The sequence below is a fragment of the Crassostrea angulata genome, chromosome 8 (genome assembly GCF_025612915.1).
Source record: "Crassostrea angulata isolate pt1a10 chromosome 8, ASM2561291v2, whole genome shotgun sequence".
Lineage (NCBI taxonomy): Eukaryota > Metazoa > Mollusca > Bivalvia > Ostreida > Ostreidae > Magallana > Magallana angulata.
Window position 1 is genome coordinate 22245652 of NC_069118.1, and position 21061 is coordinate 22266712.

General features: G+C 34.3%; 1 protein-coding gene across 1 annotated transcript; it reads right to left on the reverse strand.

Moving 5' to 3' along the window:
• Positions 1–14467: 14467 nt before the first annotated feature.
• LOC128160789 (interferon-induced protein 44-like) lies at positions 14468–18022 on the reverse strand. Its single transcript, XM_052824117.1, has 5 exons — positions 18017–18022; positions 16366–16566; positions 15634–15783; positions 15263–15425; positions 14468–14733 (listed from the first exon to the last, which is right to left on the reverse strand). Exons 1-5 carry the CDS (start codon positions 18020–18022, stop codon positions 14468–14470), a joined length of 786 nt encoding a protein of 261 aa, XP_052680077.1.
• Positions 18023–21061: the final 3039 nt, after the last annotated feature.

The following is a 21061-nucleotide window of genomic DNA, read 5'->3' on the forward strand; positions in this document are numbered from 1 at the left end:
TAATATTAAATTGCATTAACATCAAGATCAACTCCATGAGCCGGGACATGATTCTCTTGGACCTTGAAGACTGTGTATTAATAATGCTTACTATAGCAATGCTGAATTTTCTTATAACTGAAGCGCCTAGCCCATGTCATTACTAATAATACAATGGGATACAACTCAAGGAAAGTAATATCTCTCATCACTGCTTCATTCTCCCTATCAAGTGGCCATTCAAAATACATCCAACTATTTTGAAAAAAAAAAACACAGCCAAGACTAACAGATCCTGCACTGTCAGTATACAGCTGTAACACTCTCGAATTGACCCATTCCTGCTGTGGAAAGAAAGTGACCCCATTCAACCTATCCAAAAAAAACAAGCAACATGAGCGTGTCCTCCCTAACTGCCTTAAATATCCTTATCTTAAAGCATTGCTGAAGAAGTTTAATTTACCAACTAATGATTCTAGCTCCTTTCTTTTGACCTTCTTTTTATTAATCAAAATTTTTAATAAACCTTTCAATTCTAGAATTTTTCATGTAGAAATTCTAATACACCTTTGGACAGTATCAATTTTAAACCAGGAAAAATAAGAGAAGTCACTGGACCCTGTGTGCTATCATCTGCCAATGGAATATCAAATTCATCACATGTTTGCTTAAAGATTTCCATCAAAGTCCTACATTCTCCAGTTTGTTTTCTTTCAGCAAATATGAAATCATCTACGTAATGTTCAAATGTGGATAAACATGCCTTTTCGTTAACAACCCACTGCAAAAAAGTTGAAAACTTTTCAAATATAGCACATGATATTGAGCAGCCCATTGGTAAACACTTGTCAAAGTAAAATTGATTCTTAAACTTAAATCATATCAAATCAATGTCCCCTGGATGTATTGGTAACAAACGAAAAGCAATTTTGGTATATACCTTACCTAGCTCAGCTGAGGGTCCTTATATGGCTATCATATCAACAACTGTATCAAAAGCAGTATATTTGATAGAGCATGTACTCGGATTAATATAAAAATTGATTCCCTGTGATTGAGGGTATGACAAATGAGTTATCATTCTCCAGCCATCACTGGATTTGGGTACTAAGCCTATAGGGGAAATATGAATATTTGGCATTGGGGGATGTGAAAAAGGACCCATTACTCTTCCTTCTCTCATATTTTGTTTTCTAACTGGGCATGAAGTTGGTCAACTGATAATAGATTATTTGAAACAACACCAATTAAGCATGAAACCATATGTAAAACCTCGAAAAATTTCATTTGCAACCTGTCTGATGGGATACTTGTCTAGATATGCAGACATACGCGAGACATTAGTTGGGGTGCGACCTAGGTTCCATAAACCTGGGGATTGAAAATCTAGAGGGTCTTGTGAAATTGGCTCCCTGGTGTCTAAAGCCTTGTTGATGTCCTGGCCTTGATGCTTGTCTTAGGCTGAAAAAGGACTGCCTATTTGACACATGTATGGACTTGGGACAGTTAATCATTTAATGGCCTTGCCCACATTTAATACAACTGTGGTCATAACCAGGCTGAAGCTAGCAGCCACTAAGGCCGAAGAAGCTAGCAGCCAATAAGGAGTACTGAGAGTACTCGAACAGGAAATTATATTTTACTATATTATCGGCATATTTTAATTGATATCAAAAAGATTTATGCATGAATAATTTCTCTGAGTATGGACAACTTCGGAGGCAGTAAAGCTTGCCTGGATAAAATTATCAATGCGTTTGTGTCTTATGAAATCAATTGAATATTGGATTTTGTCTATTTGTATGCTTAAAAATTGATCCCCAAGTCTGTTTTCTTTTCTCCAAAAATAACATGCATCCAAAATCATAAAAATCCTCGTTTTATTACAAAAAAGGGACGGGCAGACTTCTTTAAATGTGATTTTATTCTCATAAAAAAATTACCCTCAATCGATAACCAAAACATTAGAAACCTAAAGATGAATTAAGAATTATTTTGTGTCAGCCATGTTTTGACGTGGACCTGACGAAAATTACAAGAGACTCTTTAGCTTACCCGAACTTGTCATTTCACAATGATATATGGGTGAAAAGTGGTCCGTCATCTTCCTTATCTTTGAAGTGTGCATCAAACGAATAACAGGGCAGTGTATAGGACCTATGGGGCTTCTATTTCCCGGTTTCAAAATTGGACTATAGGGGTACCACCAAGTGGCTCCCAGGGGTTTTGGCTCATTTCAGGGGTTTATATCTAACTTGAGTTTGATCACAAGATCTTGGAAACACTAGGATTATTTAGTAGGAATTAGGAGGTATTCATAATAAGCGTGAGAGGGCACCTTTAACCCCTGAAAGGGTCTAGTAAGCTCATCCCAACTTTGCATTTTTTAGCATTTCACAATGATATAGGAGTGAAAAGTGGTCCATTATCTTCCTTATCATTGAAGTGGGAATCAAACGAATGCCAGGGAAGTGTAGGGGGCATATGGGGCTTCTATTTCCCGGTTTCAAAATTGGGCTGTAGGGGTACCGCCAAATGGCTCCCAGGGGTTTTGGCTCATTTCAGGGGTTTATATCTAACTTGAGTTTGATCACAAGATCTTGGAAACACTAGGATTATTTAGTAGGAATTAGGAGGTATTCATAATAAGCGTGAGAGGGCACCTTTAACCCTTGAAAGGGTCTAGTAAGCTCATCCCAACTTTGCATTTTTTAGCATTTCACAATGATATAGGAGTGAAAAGTGGTCCATTATCTTCCTTATCATTGAAGTGGGAATCAAACGAATGCAAGGGAAGTGTAGGGGGCATATGGGGCTACTATTTCCCGGTTTCAAAATTGGGCTGTAGGGGTACATCCAAATGGCTCCTAGGGGTTCTGGCTCATTTCAGGGGTTTATATCTGATTTGAGTTTGATTACAAGTACTTGTAAACACTAGGATTAGGTAGAGGGGCTTAGGAGGTATTCATAATAAGCGTGAGAAGGCATCTATGGCCCCTGCAAGGGTTTAGTAAGCTCACCCTAACTTTGCATTTCTTAGCATTTCACAATGATATAGGGGTAAAAAGTGGTCCATTATATCCTTATCTTCGAAGTATGCATCAAATTTTTAAACGAATATCAGGGCAGTGTAGGGAAGTATGGGGCTACTATTTCCCGGTCTCTAATTTGGGCTGTAGGGGTACCATCAAGTGGCTCCCAGGGGTTCTGGCTCAATTCAGGGGTTTATATCCGACTTGAGTTTGATCACAAGATTTTGGAAACACAACGGGTGAGCGAAATAGTCTCTAGTATTTTTTCTCGAAGGTTCACGGCAAAGCATGGCTGAAACAAAATAACCCCAAATTCATCTTTGGATTTCTATCGTTTTGGTTTTCAATTGAGGGTAATTCTTTTATGAGAATAAAATCACAATGTAACTAGTCTAACCGTCCCATTTTTGTAATAATACGAGGATTTTTATGATTTGCATGTTATTTTTTGGAGAAAAGTAAACAGACTTGGGGGTCAATTTTTAAGCATAACGAATAGACAAATATTAATATTCAATTGACTTCATTAGACACAAACGCATTGATAATTTTATCCAGGCGAGCTTTACTGCCTCCGAAGTTGTCCTTGCTCATTATTATGAAATTATTCATGCATAAATCTTCTTGATATTAATCAAAATGTGCCGATAATAAAGTAAAATATAATTTTCTGTTCAAGAACTCTCAGTACTTTGATGAATTTCCTTATTGGCTGCTAGCTTCTACGGGCTTAGTGGCTGCTGTTAGTGGCTGCTAGCTTCAGCCTGGTGTGATCATACACACATTGCTTTTTAAAGCAGAATCCCTGGAAATTAAGAGTGTATGCCCCTGATGCGTAGGAATTGTGTTGCCCACCTACCATGTACATAACCCATAACTCTGAGTCGACTGAAGCCCAAGACTTGGCAGGATCCATTGCAATTTTTAACCGAAACTGTTCATTATACAACTTCCAACCTGCTGACTTATCAGCCCCTGTCCTTAACATCATGCATATATTTCAGCATGTCTTGAAATTTGCTTACATGAACAGATGTAAATACACTAACAGATCAAGAATTCAGCCGTTCATTCTTCAATGGAGGTAATTTTTACTGCAGACCTTGATTTACTGACCATTTGACCACCATTTCCAACAACCAGAATTCTTTCACTAGCTGTATCTTAAATGTTTGAATATTTCAACAAGGCCAGATCTACATATTTCCCTTCAATAATTTTGAGGTATGTCAAATGCACGATGTTTTATCAATATTGTCGACATCGCAATGTAGGCCGATATCGAATAGACATTGTGTTAATATCATATAAGCATTATTATTAAAATTGCATTTGCAGCGTACCATTTATATCCTTTGTACATTTTTGAAATTGCAATGTTTACCAACATCGAGTCGACATCGTGTCTACATCGTGTTCCTTCTTTCCTTCTTTTTCATCGTCGACATCGTAATGTTGATCGACATCGTGTAGACATTGTGCCTAAACCGTACCTATTATCCTGTTTACATCGTCGACATTGTCGATATCGCAATGTTGACCAACATTGAGTCGACATCGTGTCTACATCGTGTTCCTTCTTTCCTGTTTACATCGTTGACATTGTCGATATCGCAATGTTGAACAACATCAAGTCGACATCGTGAGCTACACTGGTTCCTTCTTTCCTGTTAACATCGTCGACATTGTCGATATCGCAATGTTGACCAACATCGAGTCGACATCGTGTCTACATCGCGACTCGGATTACGTCAGAGGTGTTCCGAGTTTAAAAACTAGGGAAATCAAATGCTGCCGGTTAAAAGCAATCGCAACTTCTCGGGCCTTTCCGACAGGCTCGGAAAACACCTCGAATGTATTACATAGGCGTCCATGACAACTCCCCATTTTATAAAATTGGTAATAAATACAACAATTGTTTGTGCCCTAACGTTAACATATGAAAGAAAATAACTGAAGTTATGATTGATTTTCGTATAAAGTAGATATATGTACTTCCTATGATTTTCAGAACAGATGGACGCACAAACGTCGAAGGGATTTTTTGATAATCAAAATATTAAAGATTTTATGTATAATTCTACTGGCCTTTCTATATAGAAATTTGGAAACTTATGCTAATGCATAACAGCCATACTTTATCCATTTATCAAATGATTAGTTAAATTCCCTGTATTCCAAATGAACCAAATTAAATAATGTATTTATTAAATAATTAGTTGGCAAATTCGTGTACATACGTATGGAGGTTTATGCAACATTGAGATTGAATAAAGACTAATTTAAAGTTTAAACCGAATTGCAATTTGCTTTTCATAAATATATTTCCAAAAACAAATTTTAACCAAAAACGTAGGTGATAAATCCTTCTAAGAAGGAAAGTACACAAAACAGTACTCCCTCTCCCTGGGACAAGACTACTATGTAGTCAGGGAGAAAATACGGGGGGGGGGGGGGGGGGGCTGCCATAGAACACAGGGTCAAGCTTTTCTATATGCTTGATTAACCTTATATGTAAAATTTCAAAAGCCTTTATTCCCTTTAACCATTTCAGCCAACAACGAAACTCAAGCAGCTACCAGTATGTGGAACATTTTCATTGATAATTTAATAGCAAGTCTATCTTTCACAATTTCTGGTCATATCAGAGGACAAGAATATGGCCAAAAGAATTTGAGGACTACACCAAATAGCTTTTTAAGAACTATTTAAGGTCTTCCGTTTCCAACGGAAGACCTTATTGTTTTCGTTCGGTTTCTTTTTCCCTATTATTATTATTAAGGTCTTCCGTTTCCAACGGACGACCTTATTGTTTTCGTTCGGTTTCTTTTTCCCTATTATTATTATTTTTTTTCTTTTTTTTTCCAACCAATTTTGTGTACGCGATTTCTCTTAAACTACTCAACCGATTTACATGAAACTTTCAGGTCTGATGGATAATGATCTGAACCTTATTGGAAATTTTTTTTAATGATGATGTCACTTCCGGTTTTGAGTTATTTACAATTTAACGATTTTCAGAGGGTCGGCTTGTCCAGGGGTAAACTCCTAAACGATTTAAGATATTGAGTTCAAAATTTCAGGGATTGTAGACAAAAGGTTGTAGATCTGACATGTGGTAGATATATTTTCCTGTGACCAAAAGCGCCGAAGCTCGCCCGAGCTCGAAAATTACAGTTAAAAAAGCGTCGTGATTTTTCATGGTTTTCTTTTAATATATCTTTCCTCGATTGTAGTTTGTTATAATATGTAGAGCAAAAAATCTTAATAAAGTCAAGAACTTTCATATGACATCAAGAAAAAGGGGCTGACCCTTCAAAAAAGGGGCTGAGGGGGCTCTAAAGTCTTTTAATGATAACTTTTTACTGTGAAATATTTTGTGATACGTTATAAAAGCAATTATGTTCATTCTAACGTTATCTACCTACACATGGCAATCATTTACTCATATGTTACGTAATTAGGGATTTTAAGGGGCCAGAAGTCCAAAACTTTGATGCTCAATATCTCAAAATGGAGGGAAATTTTGATAAGCAATATTGAACAGAAAATGCTCAAAATATTGAGCTTAACAGTCTGCAAACATAATTTCTTTGTTATGCGGCCCCTGAAAGGAGTTACAAGGTCGGCCCCTAAAACGACCCTTTCAAGATATCTCGAGAACGGTACAAAATTTGTTAACACTTGTTGAACAAAATGTGTTTGAATTGATTAGAGCTTTCATTTAAAATCAAGAACTAGGGGCTGGCCCTTCAAATAAGGGGCTGAGAGGGCTCTAACGTCTTTTAATGATAACTTTTTACTGCGAAATATTTTGTGATACGTTATAGAAGCAATTATGTTCATTCTAACGTTATCTACCTACACATGGCAATCATTTACTCATATGTTACGTAATTAGGGATTTTAAGGGGCCAGAAGTCCAAAACTTTGATGCTCAACATCTCAAAATGGAGGATAATTTTGATAAGCAATATTGAACAGAAGATGCTCAAAATATTGAGCTTAACAATCTGCAACCATAATTTCTTTGTTATACGGCCCGTAAAAGGAATTACAGGGTCGGCTTCTAAAACGACCCTCTCAAGATATCTCGAGAACCGTACAAAATTTGTAAACACTTGTTGAACAAAATGTGTTTAAATTGATTAGAGCTTTCATTTGAAATTATCAAAAAGGGGCTGGCCCTTCAAATAAGGGGCTGAGGGGGCTCTAAAGTCTTTTAATGATAACTTTTTACTGCGAAATATTTTGTGATACGTTATAGAAGCAATTATGTTCATTCTAACGTTATTCACCTATACATGGCAATCATTTACTCCTATGTTACATAATTAGGGGATTTAAAGGGCCAGAAGTCCAAAACTTTGATGCTCAATATCTCAAAATGGAGGAAAATTTTGATACATGTAAGCAATATTGAACAGAAGATGCTCAAAATATTGAGCTTAACAATGTACAGCCATTTATTCTTCGTTATGCGGTCCTTAAAGGGAGTTACAGGGTCGGTCCCTAAAACGACCCTTTGAAAATATCTCGAGAACGGCACCCAATTTGTAATTACTTGTTGAACAAAATGTGTTTGAATTGACAAGAGCTTTCATTTGAAATCATGAAAAAGGGGCTGACCCTTCAAATAAGGGGCTGAGGGGGCTCTAAAGTCTTTTAATGATAACTTTTTACTGTGAAATATTTTGTGATACGTTATAGAAGCAATTATGTTCATTCTAATGTTATTCACCTATACATGGCAATCATTTACTCCTATGTTACATAATTAGGGGATTTAAAGGGCCAGAAGTCCAAAACTTTGATGCTCAATATCTCAAAATGGAGGAAAATTTTGATAAGCAATATTGAGCAAAAGATGCTCAAAATATTAAGTTTAACAATGTACAACCATTTATTCTTTGTTATGCGGTCCTTAAAGGGAGTTACAGGGTCGGTCCCTAAAACGACCCTTTGAAGATATCTCGAGAACGGCACACAATTTGTAATTACTTGTTGAACAAAATGTGTTTGAATTGACAAGAGCTTTCATTTGAAATCATGAAAAAGGGGCTGACCCTTCAAATAAGGGGCTGAGGGGGCTCTAAAGTCTTTTAATGATAACTTTTTACTGTGAAATATTTTGTGATACGTTATAGAATCAATTATGTTCATTATAAGGTTTTTTACCTATACATGGCAATCATTTACTCCTATGTTATGTAATTTGGGATTTTAAAGGGCCAGAAGTCCATCACTTTGATCCTCAATATCTCAAAATAGAGGAAAGTTCTGGAAAGCAGTATTCATCAAAAGATGCTCAAAATAATGTGCTTAAAAATGTACAACCATATATTGTTTGTTATCTGGACCTTAAAATGAGTTTTAGGACCGGATATCAAAACGATTTTCCCAGATATCTCAAAAACGGTTACCAATTTCTAAACACTTATTAGCGGTACACAAAAATACCTTTTAACTAAAATGAATGAAAAGGAGCTGATCCTTCAAATACGGTACACCAAAGGTATAGATAGTCTTTCACCGATTACTCTTAGATCCCACCTCCTTTTCCTGATACGTTTCATTGACGAAGATCAAGAGTAAGGTCATTCCATATCCTAAAAATCGGACGGAAGACCTCCTCGTTGCTTGCAACGAGATCGTGTCTAGTTTTTTTTCTTTTTTTTCCAACCAATTTTGTGTACGCGATTTCTCTAAAACTACTCGACCGATTTACATGAAACTTTCAGGTCTGATGGATAATGATCTGAACCTTATTGGAAATGTTTTTTAATGATGACGTCACTTCCGGTTTTGAGTTATTTACAATTTAACGATTTTCAGAGGGTCGGCTTGTCCAGGGGTAAACTCCGAAACGATTTCAGATATTAAGTTCAAAATTTCAGGGATTGTAGACAAAAGGTTGTAGATCTGACATGTGGTATATATATTTTCCTGTGACCAAAAGCGCCGAAGCTCGCCCGAGCACGAAAATTACAGTTAAAAAAGCGTCGTGATTTTTCATGGTTTTCTTTTAATATCTCTTTCCTCGATTGTATTTTGTTATAAAATGTAGAACAAAAAATCTTTATAAAGTCAACAGCTTTCATATCACATCAAGAAAAAGGGGCTGACCCTTCAAATAAGGGGCTGAGGGGGCTCTAAAGTCTTTTAATGATAACTTTTTACTGTAAAATATTTTGTGATACATTATAGAAGCAATTATGTTCATTCTAACGTTATCTACCTACATATGGCAATCATTTACTCCTATGTTACGTAATTAGGGATTTTAAGGGGCCAGAAGTCCAAAACTTTGATGCTCAATATCTCAAAATGGAGGGAAATAGTGATAAGCAATATTGAACAGAAAATGCTCAAAATATTGAGCTTAACAATCTGCAACCATAATTTCTTTGTTATGCGGCCCCTAAAAGGAGTTACAGGGTCAGCCCCTAAAACGACCCTTTCAAGATATCTCGAGAACGGTACAAAATTTGTAAACACTTGTTGAACAAAATGTGTATGAATTGATTGAAGCTTTCATTTGAAATCAAGAAGTAGGGGCTGGCCCTTCAAATAAGGGGCTGAGGGGCTCTAAAGTCTTTTAATGATAACTTTTTACCGTGAAATATTTTGTGATACGTTATAGAAGCAATTATGTTCATTCTAACGTTATTTACCTATACATGGCAATCATTTACTCATATGTTACGAAATAAGGGACTTTATGGGGCCAGAAGTCCAAAACTTTGATGCTCAACATCTCAAAATGGAGGATAATTTTGAAAAGCAATATTGAACAAAAGATGCTCAAAATATTGAGCTTAACAATCTGCAACCATAATTTCTTTGTTATACGGCCCTAAAAGGAGTTACAGGGTCGGCCCCTAAAACAACCCTTTCAAGATATCTCGAGAACGGTACAAAATTTGTATACACTTGTTAAACAAAATGTGTTTGAATTGATTAGAGCTTTCATTTGAAAATAAGAAAAAGGGGCTGGCCCTTCAAATAAGGGACTGAGGAGGCTCTAAAGTCTTTCAATGATAACTTTTTACCGTGAAATATTTTGTGATACGTTATAGAAGCAACTATGTTCATTATAAGGTTATTTACCTAAACATGGCAAATATTTACTCCTATGTTACGTAATTAGGGGTTTTAAGGGACCAGAAGTCCAAAACTTTGATGCTCAACATCTCAAAATGGAGGATAATTTTGAAAAGCAATATTGAACAAAAAAAGCTCAAAATATTGAGCTTAACAATCTGCAACTATAATTTTTTTGTTATGCGGTCCCTAAAAGGAGTTACAGGATCGGCCCCTAAAACGACCCTCTTAAGATATCTCGAAAACGGTACAGAACACTTGTTGAACATAATGTGTTTGAATTGACAAGAACATTTTTATTTCATCAAGAAAAAGGGACTGGCCCTTCAAATAAGGGGCTGAGGGGGTTCTAAAGTCTTGTAATGATAACTTTTTACTGTCAAATATTTTGTCAAATATTTTGTGATACGTTATAGAGGCAATTAAGTTCATTCTAAGGTTATTTACCTATACATGGCAATCATTTACTTCTATATTATGTAATTAGAGGTTTTAAGGGGCCATAATTAGAGGTTTTAAGGGGCCAGAAGCCCAAAACTTTGATGCTCAACATCTCGAAATGGAGGAAAATTCTAAAAAGCAATATTAAACAGAAGATGCTCAAAATAATGTAGTTAACAATGTACAACCATATATTGTTTGTTATAAGGACCCTAAAATGAGTGGATATCAAAACGATATCCCCTAGATATCTCAAGAACAGTAACCAATTTAAAAAAAAAACTTATTAGCGGTACACAAAACTACCTTTTAACTAATATGAAGAAAAAGGAGCCGATCCCTCCAATAATGAACACCAAAGTGGTAGATAGTCTTTCACTCATTACTCGTAGATCCCATCTCCATTTCCAGATATGTTTTGTTGACGAAGATCAAGAGCAAGATCGTACCTTATTCTAAAAATCGGACGGAAGACCTCCTCGTTGCTCGCAACGAGATCGTGTCTAGTTTTTATTGTATTCGCTATTGACGAATGGCCACCATGATTAAGCAATAAGAAAACATTATTCATACTATTGTTATAAAATATTTCAAGGATAACATTGAGCAAAAACAGGTAATTTTGAACCTTCAAATAGAATTCCGCTTTGTTAACATTATGACTACACTGCTTTCATTGCTCATACTTCAGGACAACCAAGTTATAAAGTTGAGACCAATCACACATCGTTTTATTTGCCAGCAGCTATATATGCAAAGTTGTCTTATTTATGGGCTTTGGTCTTTGAAACTCTCTAAAAAAGCATTCAGAAACAGGGAGAATTGTGCTCAAATGCAGTTAGAAGATACATTCATTCACATCTCTTCATTTGATATAAACCTGTTTACATCCACATTCAAGTTTAGAATTTGGCTACTTTCTTTGTGGCTAACAAACATCCTATCCCGAAATCCTTTTTGATTTCAATTATTCAGACTCCCATCTTGTGTACCCCGTTTTTCTGTACTGCTTTTAATTATTAGCTGTTGGCTGCAGAAACATTTTTATCACCAATTAATCCAAATTTTTACACGGTTTTATGGGGTTTTTGTATTGTTTTAGCTAGTACTCAAGCTAGTACTAGTACATTCTGACCACTTACTCCTGACTCCTGTTTTAGATTATAACGTTACAGTCTTTGATCACATTCAACTTTGAAAAACACAAGGCCATTTTTAGCATTTGGCTGCATGCCCATAAATAATGTTCCCTGTGTAAAAATTTAAAAACTCTAATACCATACCATATATGCCTTTACTTTGCTGGCTAACCACATTTAAATATTTATATGTGACAATTAAAAAGGTTCATTCGGATAAATGTAAGTTTGATATTTTTTATTGTATCACATATCATATGCATGTAACCACACAAACATAGTGACTGTCAAAGTTGTAGTTTGAAAAATGAGCTTGTATAAAATGTATATATTTGGTGAAAATTGGGGGTGTTTTTGTTGGAAGTCAGTCCCTCAAAAATTAATTACATTTGTTGCATGTATAATTTATATTTATGCCCCCTTTGCTTTGCTGCTGTCTGTCGGTCGCACAGGATGAATCTCTGCCATTCAGTCAATTGAAAGGTGACTGAAAGGTAACTGAAATGTGACTGAATGGCATATGTGTGCCATTCAGTCACTTTTACAGACCATTCATTAATCATTCAGTTGACTGAATGGCAGAGTTTCATCCCGTGTCGGTCGGTCGGTCCACCAACAGTTTCCGTTCATTTCCTTCGCAGAGGATGAACATATTGGAATGAAATTTAGTATACAGGTTTATCATGATAATATCTAGGTCACGTTCGATATTGGGTACGATCGAACAATTTCCTACAGAGTTATGGCCCTTGGACGTAGAAAAATTCCAGTTATTTGCAGTTTCCGCTCATTTTCTTCCCAGAGGATGAACATATTGAAATGAAATTTGGTATACAGGTTTATCATGATAATATATAGGTCAAGTTTGATATTGGGTACGATCGAACAATTTCCTACAGAGTTATGGCCCTTGGACGTAGAAAAATTCCAGTTATTTGCAGTTTTTGCTCATTTCTTCGCAAAGGATGAACATATTGGAATGAAATTTGGTATACAGGTAAATCATGATAGCATCTAGGTCAAGTTCGATATTGGGTACGATTGAGAAATTTTCGACGGAGTTATGACCCTTGGACATAGTAAAATTCCAGTTATTTGCAGTTTCCGCTCATTTTCTTCGCAGAGGATGAACACTTTGAAATGAAATTTGATATACAGGTTTATCATGATAATATCTAGGTCAACTTCGATATTGGGTACGATCGAGCAATTTTCAACCGAGTTATGGCCCTTGGACGGAGAAAAATTCCAGTTATTTGCAGTTTACATTCATTTTCTTTGTGGATGTTTCCAAGGGAGGGGGGCATAAGTGTTTCACAAACATCTCTTGTTATTTTTTTAAATGCATGTAATTCGCTAGTCAGTGCAAGGGATATTGCGGACCCATATACCGGACCCATATGTACATGTTTAATCCTGTATTTTTTATTCATGTGATCAGTTTGTTATACAAATCCTATCGATTTATACTATGTTATTCAAATAAATAAAATAATCGACAAAACTGTATTTCTGTGTAGGGTTATTCTTTGCTTCCTAATCTGGCTTTATTTTTTAACGGAAGAATAAATATTATCACAATAATTCAATTCGCTTTCGGATCTGGTCTGCCATCACAACGAATAAGACGCAATGCATTCTATCAGATATGATGAGAATTTGCCTATAAATCTCTCTATCTGAATACCAACATTTTCTGGAAAGTGAAAAAAAAAATTCTTTTATAATGTACTTTAAAATAAGTAACTCTTTTCGTTGTTATCGATGTTCAGGTCAAGGCAAATATCCAAATTATGTGGTGTTTACAAAACACTCTTTCTTGCTCTGAAGCCTTCGTAAAAAACTAATATAGCGTGTGTTATGCTAGATCTACATTAATTCTGTTTTAAATAGATAAACTTGGTACATGTATCACGTTTTGGTGAGCTTCCTCGGTGTCTTTTGGTGTTAATTGGTTACCTCTACTAATGACAAATGCATTTCCTTCACATTCTAATATATCAGCTTACCAATAGTGCTTACCTGGACTTTTACTTTATTCGAGTCTAAATGGGTATTCTCTGAGGGGTTTTTTTTCAGTAAAGCATGTTATCACAAAGTTCAACTTGATTTAACACTATTATTGTAAGCAGCCGTGGCCGTTTTTCAATACCATATACAACTCAAGCGTCTAGAAGTGTTTCCTTCTTTATTTTTTATAACACCTGTAACATCTGTAACATACTTTTGTCTTTGATACACCGCGTAAATAAACAAGTAATCTACTTCTATGGGACGTAAAACTGGACAGTGTACAAATCCTAACACTTGCATTTTTAAAATACTGTCTGCTCTATGAAAAATCATTAAACAAACCGTTAATTGATGTTGCTTATTTTCACATTTGCTCAGAAAAGGTAAATAATTGAATATACTGTAAACCAACTTTTATTCGCGTGCGAGATATTTTTGTAGAATATTTCTCGTCGCAAACCAGTCCCTGTCCAATTGCTTTGATAACAAAACTAGTGTTGATAAGGCGTTGTCGCGAAAACTTGTTGTTGCGAACCAGTTCATCTCAGATGTATCGCGAAATAAAGTCGAGAATAAAAGTTGAATTACAGTATATAAACGTTAAATATTGCCCTCTGACTCATTAGTAAACATGTGTTTTATTATTAGTTTAAAAAATACCATACGTATATTGTATAATCATATGCACCTCCGTCTTTGCATTCAAAGATGGTTTAGAAGTATGCGTGTAAAAGGATTTATCATGACATACTTATAAGCTTAAACCTGTTCGCTGATATAGGACAAAGCTTCCTCGAGGATGCTATCTATTGCCGTGAGTGCCAGTACGTCTTGAGTGATATTTTGTGTGTTTCCTTTGACGTAATTAACGACTGGCAGGATTTGACAATCGTTTAATCCGAATGTCTGTTTCGCTAGGTCTACTTTGATATTCACATGTCTACTCAGAAAAATGCCGCTTAAATCGCCGGATCCACACAAATCCAATTTGTCAACGCTTGTTAAAACCAATCGAAGAGGAATCTCTACAAGGGTAAACACATGTAGACTAAGACTTTTTTATACAATATCAAATGTCATTCAGACCCAAATTGCTTTACTTTCAAATTGTATTGCATTTGTGGATTTGATCATCATACATTTCGTTATTTTTGGTTAAATTTGCCAAACAATCAGATTCTAGTACAAAGTGTTTTCCTGTTACATATGATTACAATGCCTAATTTATTCAAATAAAAATAAATAAATGGTTGACTTTAAAAAGCGGTTACGATGACAAAATGATTATTTCTTTATCAAATAGTTTGCCAAAACGTTGGGGCATTGGATTTTAATGTTAATGAGTTACTTTTGTGTCATTTAGTTTAATTAGGGCAAAAATAGGATTCATGAGTTAGTTTTAAAGTGGTTGGTTTTGGTATCATTATCGTATTATTAGGGTTCATTTAAGGTGTCATTAAAATTAAATAGGGTTTAAAAACACCGATTAAAAGCATAACAATCCGTATAACATGTAGGAATAAAATTGAATAAATTTATAATCATTACACTTACTCTTATCAGCAATATGGCTTCGAACCCTCTTTAAAAAATTGTTGTTTTCCTCTCGGATCAGGTCTGCCTTCATGACGAATAAGACACAATGTATTCTGTCAGATATGGTGGGATCTTGCCTATAATGCGGGCTATCTATCTGAATATCAGCATTTTGTTGAAACTGAAAATATTTTTTCCATTTATTATAAACGTTATAATAAGTAACCTTTTCGTTCGATAATTACCATTCTTCAGGTGTATACAAAGATCCAGACCACAAGGTTTTCAAAGCACTTTAAAACAAATTTATTTCTTTTAAAATTTGATAAAACTTTATTTCATAAAATGTGCCGGTCAATGTATAATACAAATGAATAAAGCATTTCTACCTCATAATCCTTCTTTATGTGGCCATCTATTGTATTTATTATATCGTTTTCATAATGCTGTTGATTTTCTTCATTTAAATCAAACCCTCGGCAATCATAGATCCGTAATTTTTTATCGCCCTGAAAGGTCATCAGCGTTACTTCGTGGAGCTGGACAAACAAATTAATATCTTTTGTAAGTGCTAGATATTGTAGTAGTGGTAGTAATAGTAGTAGTTGTTGTTGTTGTAGTAGTACTAATACTAGTATTTCATATTTCTTATGATGTTTACTTAATCGTTATGTTTTAGTTTTTGATTCTGTGAAATCATAATTATTTATTTTGTGTGGGTAGCCAATTGTTTCCTGGTTCGTGTGGACGTTAATTCGTTGGTTGTGTAATTGGGGTATCTTTAATAACTGTTAAACAAATTATTGTATATAAGTTCGTGGGGATGAAAGTTCGTGAGCAAGGGTTATAAACGAAAACCGCGAACATTGGTCTCCCACGAACAATTATAACAATTCAATTAACAATAATTCTACAGTATATTTCTTGGCACATTTTCGTACATATTCTTATTTTAGAAAATAAGAATAAAGAATGTTAATTAGTTCTGTTTAGACATTGTTTAAAAAGAGTCACATTTATCTATATGAAATGTGTAAAAAAAAAAAAAAAAAAAAAAAAAAAAAAAAAATATATAAAATATAAAATAGAGTCATAAAAAGAAGGTAAAAACCTTAACTCACCCTGTTGTTTATAGATATAGAATTAATATCATATGTTGCTGCTATGGTAGATAGCTGACCACTGTCTCTCAAAACTGTTAATAATGTGTTTACAAGTGACGACTTTCCTGATCCCTGGATCCCAATCACGATGAGATTTATTGCCACACAAGGATCAGATGGATTTAGAGCACGAAACTTTGGCAAAAGTCGATCTTTTGTCTTAATATAAACAATGATTACAAGTTCATTAATGTAACTAATACCACAATGATATTAATAATAATAATTCATTTGTAATACAAATATAATTTTACAAGACGCAAATACTATAAGGACGACTGAAAACTATATATATATATATATATATATATATATATATATATATATATATATATATATATATATATATATATATATTACCCGTATAATAAACCTTAAAGTTTGCTTTATCAAACAATGTTATCAAATACTTCCGGTCCGAACTATTTTTGACACAGCCCCCCGCTTCAACGCCTCAGTGACCTATTTTTGAACATTTGCTAGTACTTTCCACATAACTATATCTACTACCAAAAGTTTTTTGTATAGCATAAGCGCTTTTTTTTGCAAAGTTTGCAAAGTTATAAATTACCGTAACCAAAGACTTTTGCTTATGAAGATTTTTAATAAGTTTAGCCCCCCCCCCCCCCCCCCCCACTTGTTCACTTTGCTTCCGACGCCACTGTGGTGTGTTTTATAAAACTGCAAATCACGCTACCTATCAAGGAGTTCATCATGTGGAGGCGATTAAAAGAACGTTTTGGTTGTGTTTATATACAAGAACTTACCGAAATAATGGTCCTTAAGACTTTTATTCGACCACCAGTAAGCACCCTTATTCAATATTAACAATTTCGAATAATTTGGCTAATGTTTGTTTTATAAACCATCAGCAACTGTTGTTCGTTCGAGTCAATTCAAATTAACAAGCATTTGCAACTTAGTGTTTGTCAACTTAATTGATTTAATATTCAAGTCTTTTGATCGGTATATCCATTTACTCGAGTGATTGTGCTCTAAGAAAACATATTTAGAGCGAGAAAAAAATTTCAGGGTTTATTTCAGTGAAATTTTACATTAATACAGTTAGATTTATCTCCAAAATGACATACTAAATTGTAATGCGCAAGGTCACAATTACCGCATAACACAACTATGCATCATCATTTTTAATCTTTGAAAAAAATCAATTTGGGACATAAAAGGGACTGTCTTAGAAGTTAATAATATAAATATTATAATTGTGCACAACTACAGCTGTCCATATTTAACGACGATATCGTGTCGATAACGATGTTGATATGTACAAAAATAAATCTGTCCACATTTAACGTCAATAACGACGACATCGTTTTCCTTTGTTTCATGTCAACGTCGTCACGACCGCAATTCGCCATGTTTGAATTCATCAATTCACCATATCTTAATGTCGATATTGACAATATCGTATCGATATCGATTGGTATATGTACACAACAAAAGCTGTCCAAATTTATTGTCGATATCGTATCGATATCGACTTGCATTTGTGCAGAATGTTATCGAGTACTTTTGAAAACTGTATCTTGCTTATCTCAAGTTTTGACGATTTGGACGATCGCAGTTATATCATTTTACAATCCTTTGATACCATCATTTGGACGTTCTTCTCATTATTATTGATAATGATTACATTTTTTACCGATGGATTCAAAGGGATTCATATGCGTCAATATCGAGGTTGATATTGTCATTTTTTTTATATTGTTAAATTGATTTAATGCAATTATAGAGATCTCAATTTATTAAGATATCGTCATTTTGTTTACAATATCGCCTATACATAGATAGTCTGTCTTGAAATTCATTATGTCGGTATCAATGTCGATATCGTCATTTTGTGTACGATATCGACAATATAATTGATTTTGCAACTCCATCAGCGTGTGTCGATATCGTCAAGTTGTGTGCGATATCGTCGATATCGACATCATTATTGGTCTAGCATTTTTTAAAAATTCGATAACGATGCATGTCGATATCGTCTTTTTGTTGTCGATACCGTCAATATCAACAACAAAGTTGGTCTTGGACATGTATGGCATTGACCCTCTATTTCAATCTCATTATCCCTTAAGGTCAGACGACACGTTCCTAAATTTTATATAACTTTTTCCAGGAATTTGTTGATTGTTTACTTCTTTTTTGACAGGCTTTTTTGCAAAAAATTAGGGTACCCTACCAGGCATTTCTGCAAAGTACTAGAGTATGCAATTTCCTATACAATCTTCTTGAAAATACACTTGAATTGCTGATATAAAAATAAATACATATACAGCACAGCAAAATTCACTATATTAGAACTCTATCTGGGCAGGGGCGGGGTTTCGAACTCACGACCTCTAAAACCCATACGCTTCTGGCAATGAGCGGCCACGGTTCTTTTTTTTTTTCTTTTATTAGCGGCCACGGTTCTAGCCACTCGGCCATGTAGACACATGACCACATTGAATTAAATTTTAATCATTTTTAAAATAATTATAAAATAAATATTTTCTATTGGAACTCTTTATTACGAGGAGATACAAAAAAGATTCTCGAGGAACGTGTCGTCTGACCTTTTGTTTGATCTGAGCAAGATTAATCAAATAGTTAATAATATACGGTCTAAAACCGATTATAAAGAGATCCGCTAGGAGAAAGCGAAAGCTAAAGAGAAACCATATTTCCCCCCTCGGGGAAGGCTACTATATAGTAGGTTTTCCGGGGGGAAGCTACTATGCGGAAAACTGTTGTACAACACCGGTTCAATTTATGTTTGATTATATCTATCTGTCTATTTTTAATACTTTTTCTTCACTAAAATTAAGATAATAAAACAAAATTATGTTTTCATTTGATCGTACATACATTTTGAGAAAACAAATCGGCTTCAACGTTTCTCCATGGTATAGACAACGGCACTGAAATGAAAGAAACACGAAAGACCTTAAAGTCAATCTTGAATTATATCCATAGTTTCATTTATAATTCACACAAAATGCATACGTATTTTTTCTACAAGTGCAGTACAATGCACAAGATATCAAAATAGAGTTTAAAACAGAATACATATTAAATCTAATATTGTCGAGTGATTTGCCATTGCGTTTTAAAGATGGAGCAAAAATTGTTACGGATGACAAAGAGCATTAACCCTAAGTAAAAATACATGTTTAATATATGGTCATATTCATCAAACACCCAAAACCCCAACTCACCCACCCCTCACGATACCCAATGAAAAGCTTCAAACTTTGTTCCATGGCCTGGGCAATGAATTTCACAATTTAACATCTGGACATTGTGTACATAATAACTGTTTTTACAAATGCATGGCTTTATTTCTCAGAATTGTGATAGTACAGAAAAAAATATATAATCAATATATTTTTACTATGTGGCCTTCTTGGCCCCACCGTAGGGCCTGAACACCTGCCTAAGGGTACCAAAATTTCAAAAGGGCTTAATAGACATCATTACCATGCATTTAATTAAACATACTAATCCTTTTATTTATTTATTTTTAATGAAAGGTCAACATATGGGTAACTTACGTTTGACTGAAAAGTTTATGTTTCTCGCGCTCGAATTTTAGTTTATGTCCTACACTTTTTTTTAAGAATGGATGTTAACAAGCTTAAGGATTTCGACTCAACAACGAAGCTTGAAATGCAAACACTAGTCCATCTATGGACTAATGTTGGTACTTAAGTGATCATAACGACCTGCGGATTCTTCTTTGAATTCTCATTTATCCAAATGCAAGGCGAAAAACTTTAACTCAGGCGATTTTACTTAAGCTCATCATGAAATTAAAACCATCGCAATTTGCGAATAATTGTTGACACTGTTAAATAAAATTATCAAAAAAAATTTTAAACACAATTACCTTTATTCTTCCTCAGTTCATTCATTTGTTCTAAAAACAGAATTTCAATTTGATTATTTTACATACGTACAATTTGAAACTACATATACATATAAGCTTTAAATAAAGAACATTATTATAAAATATGAATTTTATCGCTGGAATAGAATATAACCTTGTATTTCTTTCACTATATCATGTGGGCTTGCAATTGGATCTGAAAAAAGTATAGAATATCAATACTACATGATTATACGTATTTGTTTAAGTCTACTTACTGATTTCAATAGCGGGTAATTTAATCATTCTAAAATGGGGAGGTGTGTAAGTGTTCACGCGCAGGTAATGCACAGCCTTTTTTAGCATACAAATGAGTACATTAACTGAGAACCCAACGAAAACTTTTAATAAAGAAGCAAGTTACATTAAGACATGATGTCCTCTTAATGAATGAAAATACAACTCTTTTACCAACATTCAACTGTTTTCTCGTTATCAAATTTTTTTTTTCAAAAAAGTGTAAAATTTTTATCATTAGCAAATCTAAAAGCATCTATATATTATTACGTTTAAAATAATTAACATTAAACATTGGGATTTTTGGGGGGTGGGGGGATGATGGTATATGTTTTAATTTTTATCTTTTTATTTATTTAAAAAAAAATTCAATTACTTAAGTAAGACGTGTTAAATTCGATGCCAATTTAAAATAATACAACTTCATGTGACTTAGACACGTTTTGAATTCAAATTTTTTTTCATGTTTATTGTCTAGAATGGTCAATA

Bases quoted from the DNA above. Each gene is read 5' to 3' on its own strand.
- LOC128160789 (XM_052824117.1), bottom strand. The intron at 15,784-16,365 runs GTGAGTTAAGGT...TTGTTTGTCCAG, and splicing joins CTATATCTATAAACAACAGG to CTCCACGAAGTAACGCTGAT. The intron at 14,734-15,262 runs GTAAGTGTAATG...TTACCCTTGTAG, and splicing joins AAGCCATATTGCTGATAAGA to AGATTCCTCTTCGATTGGTT.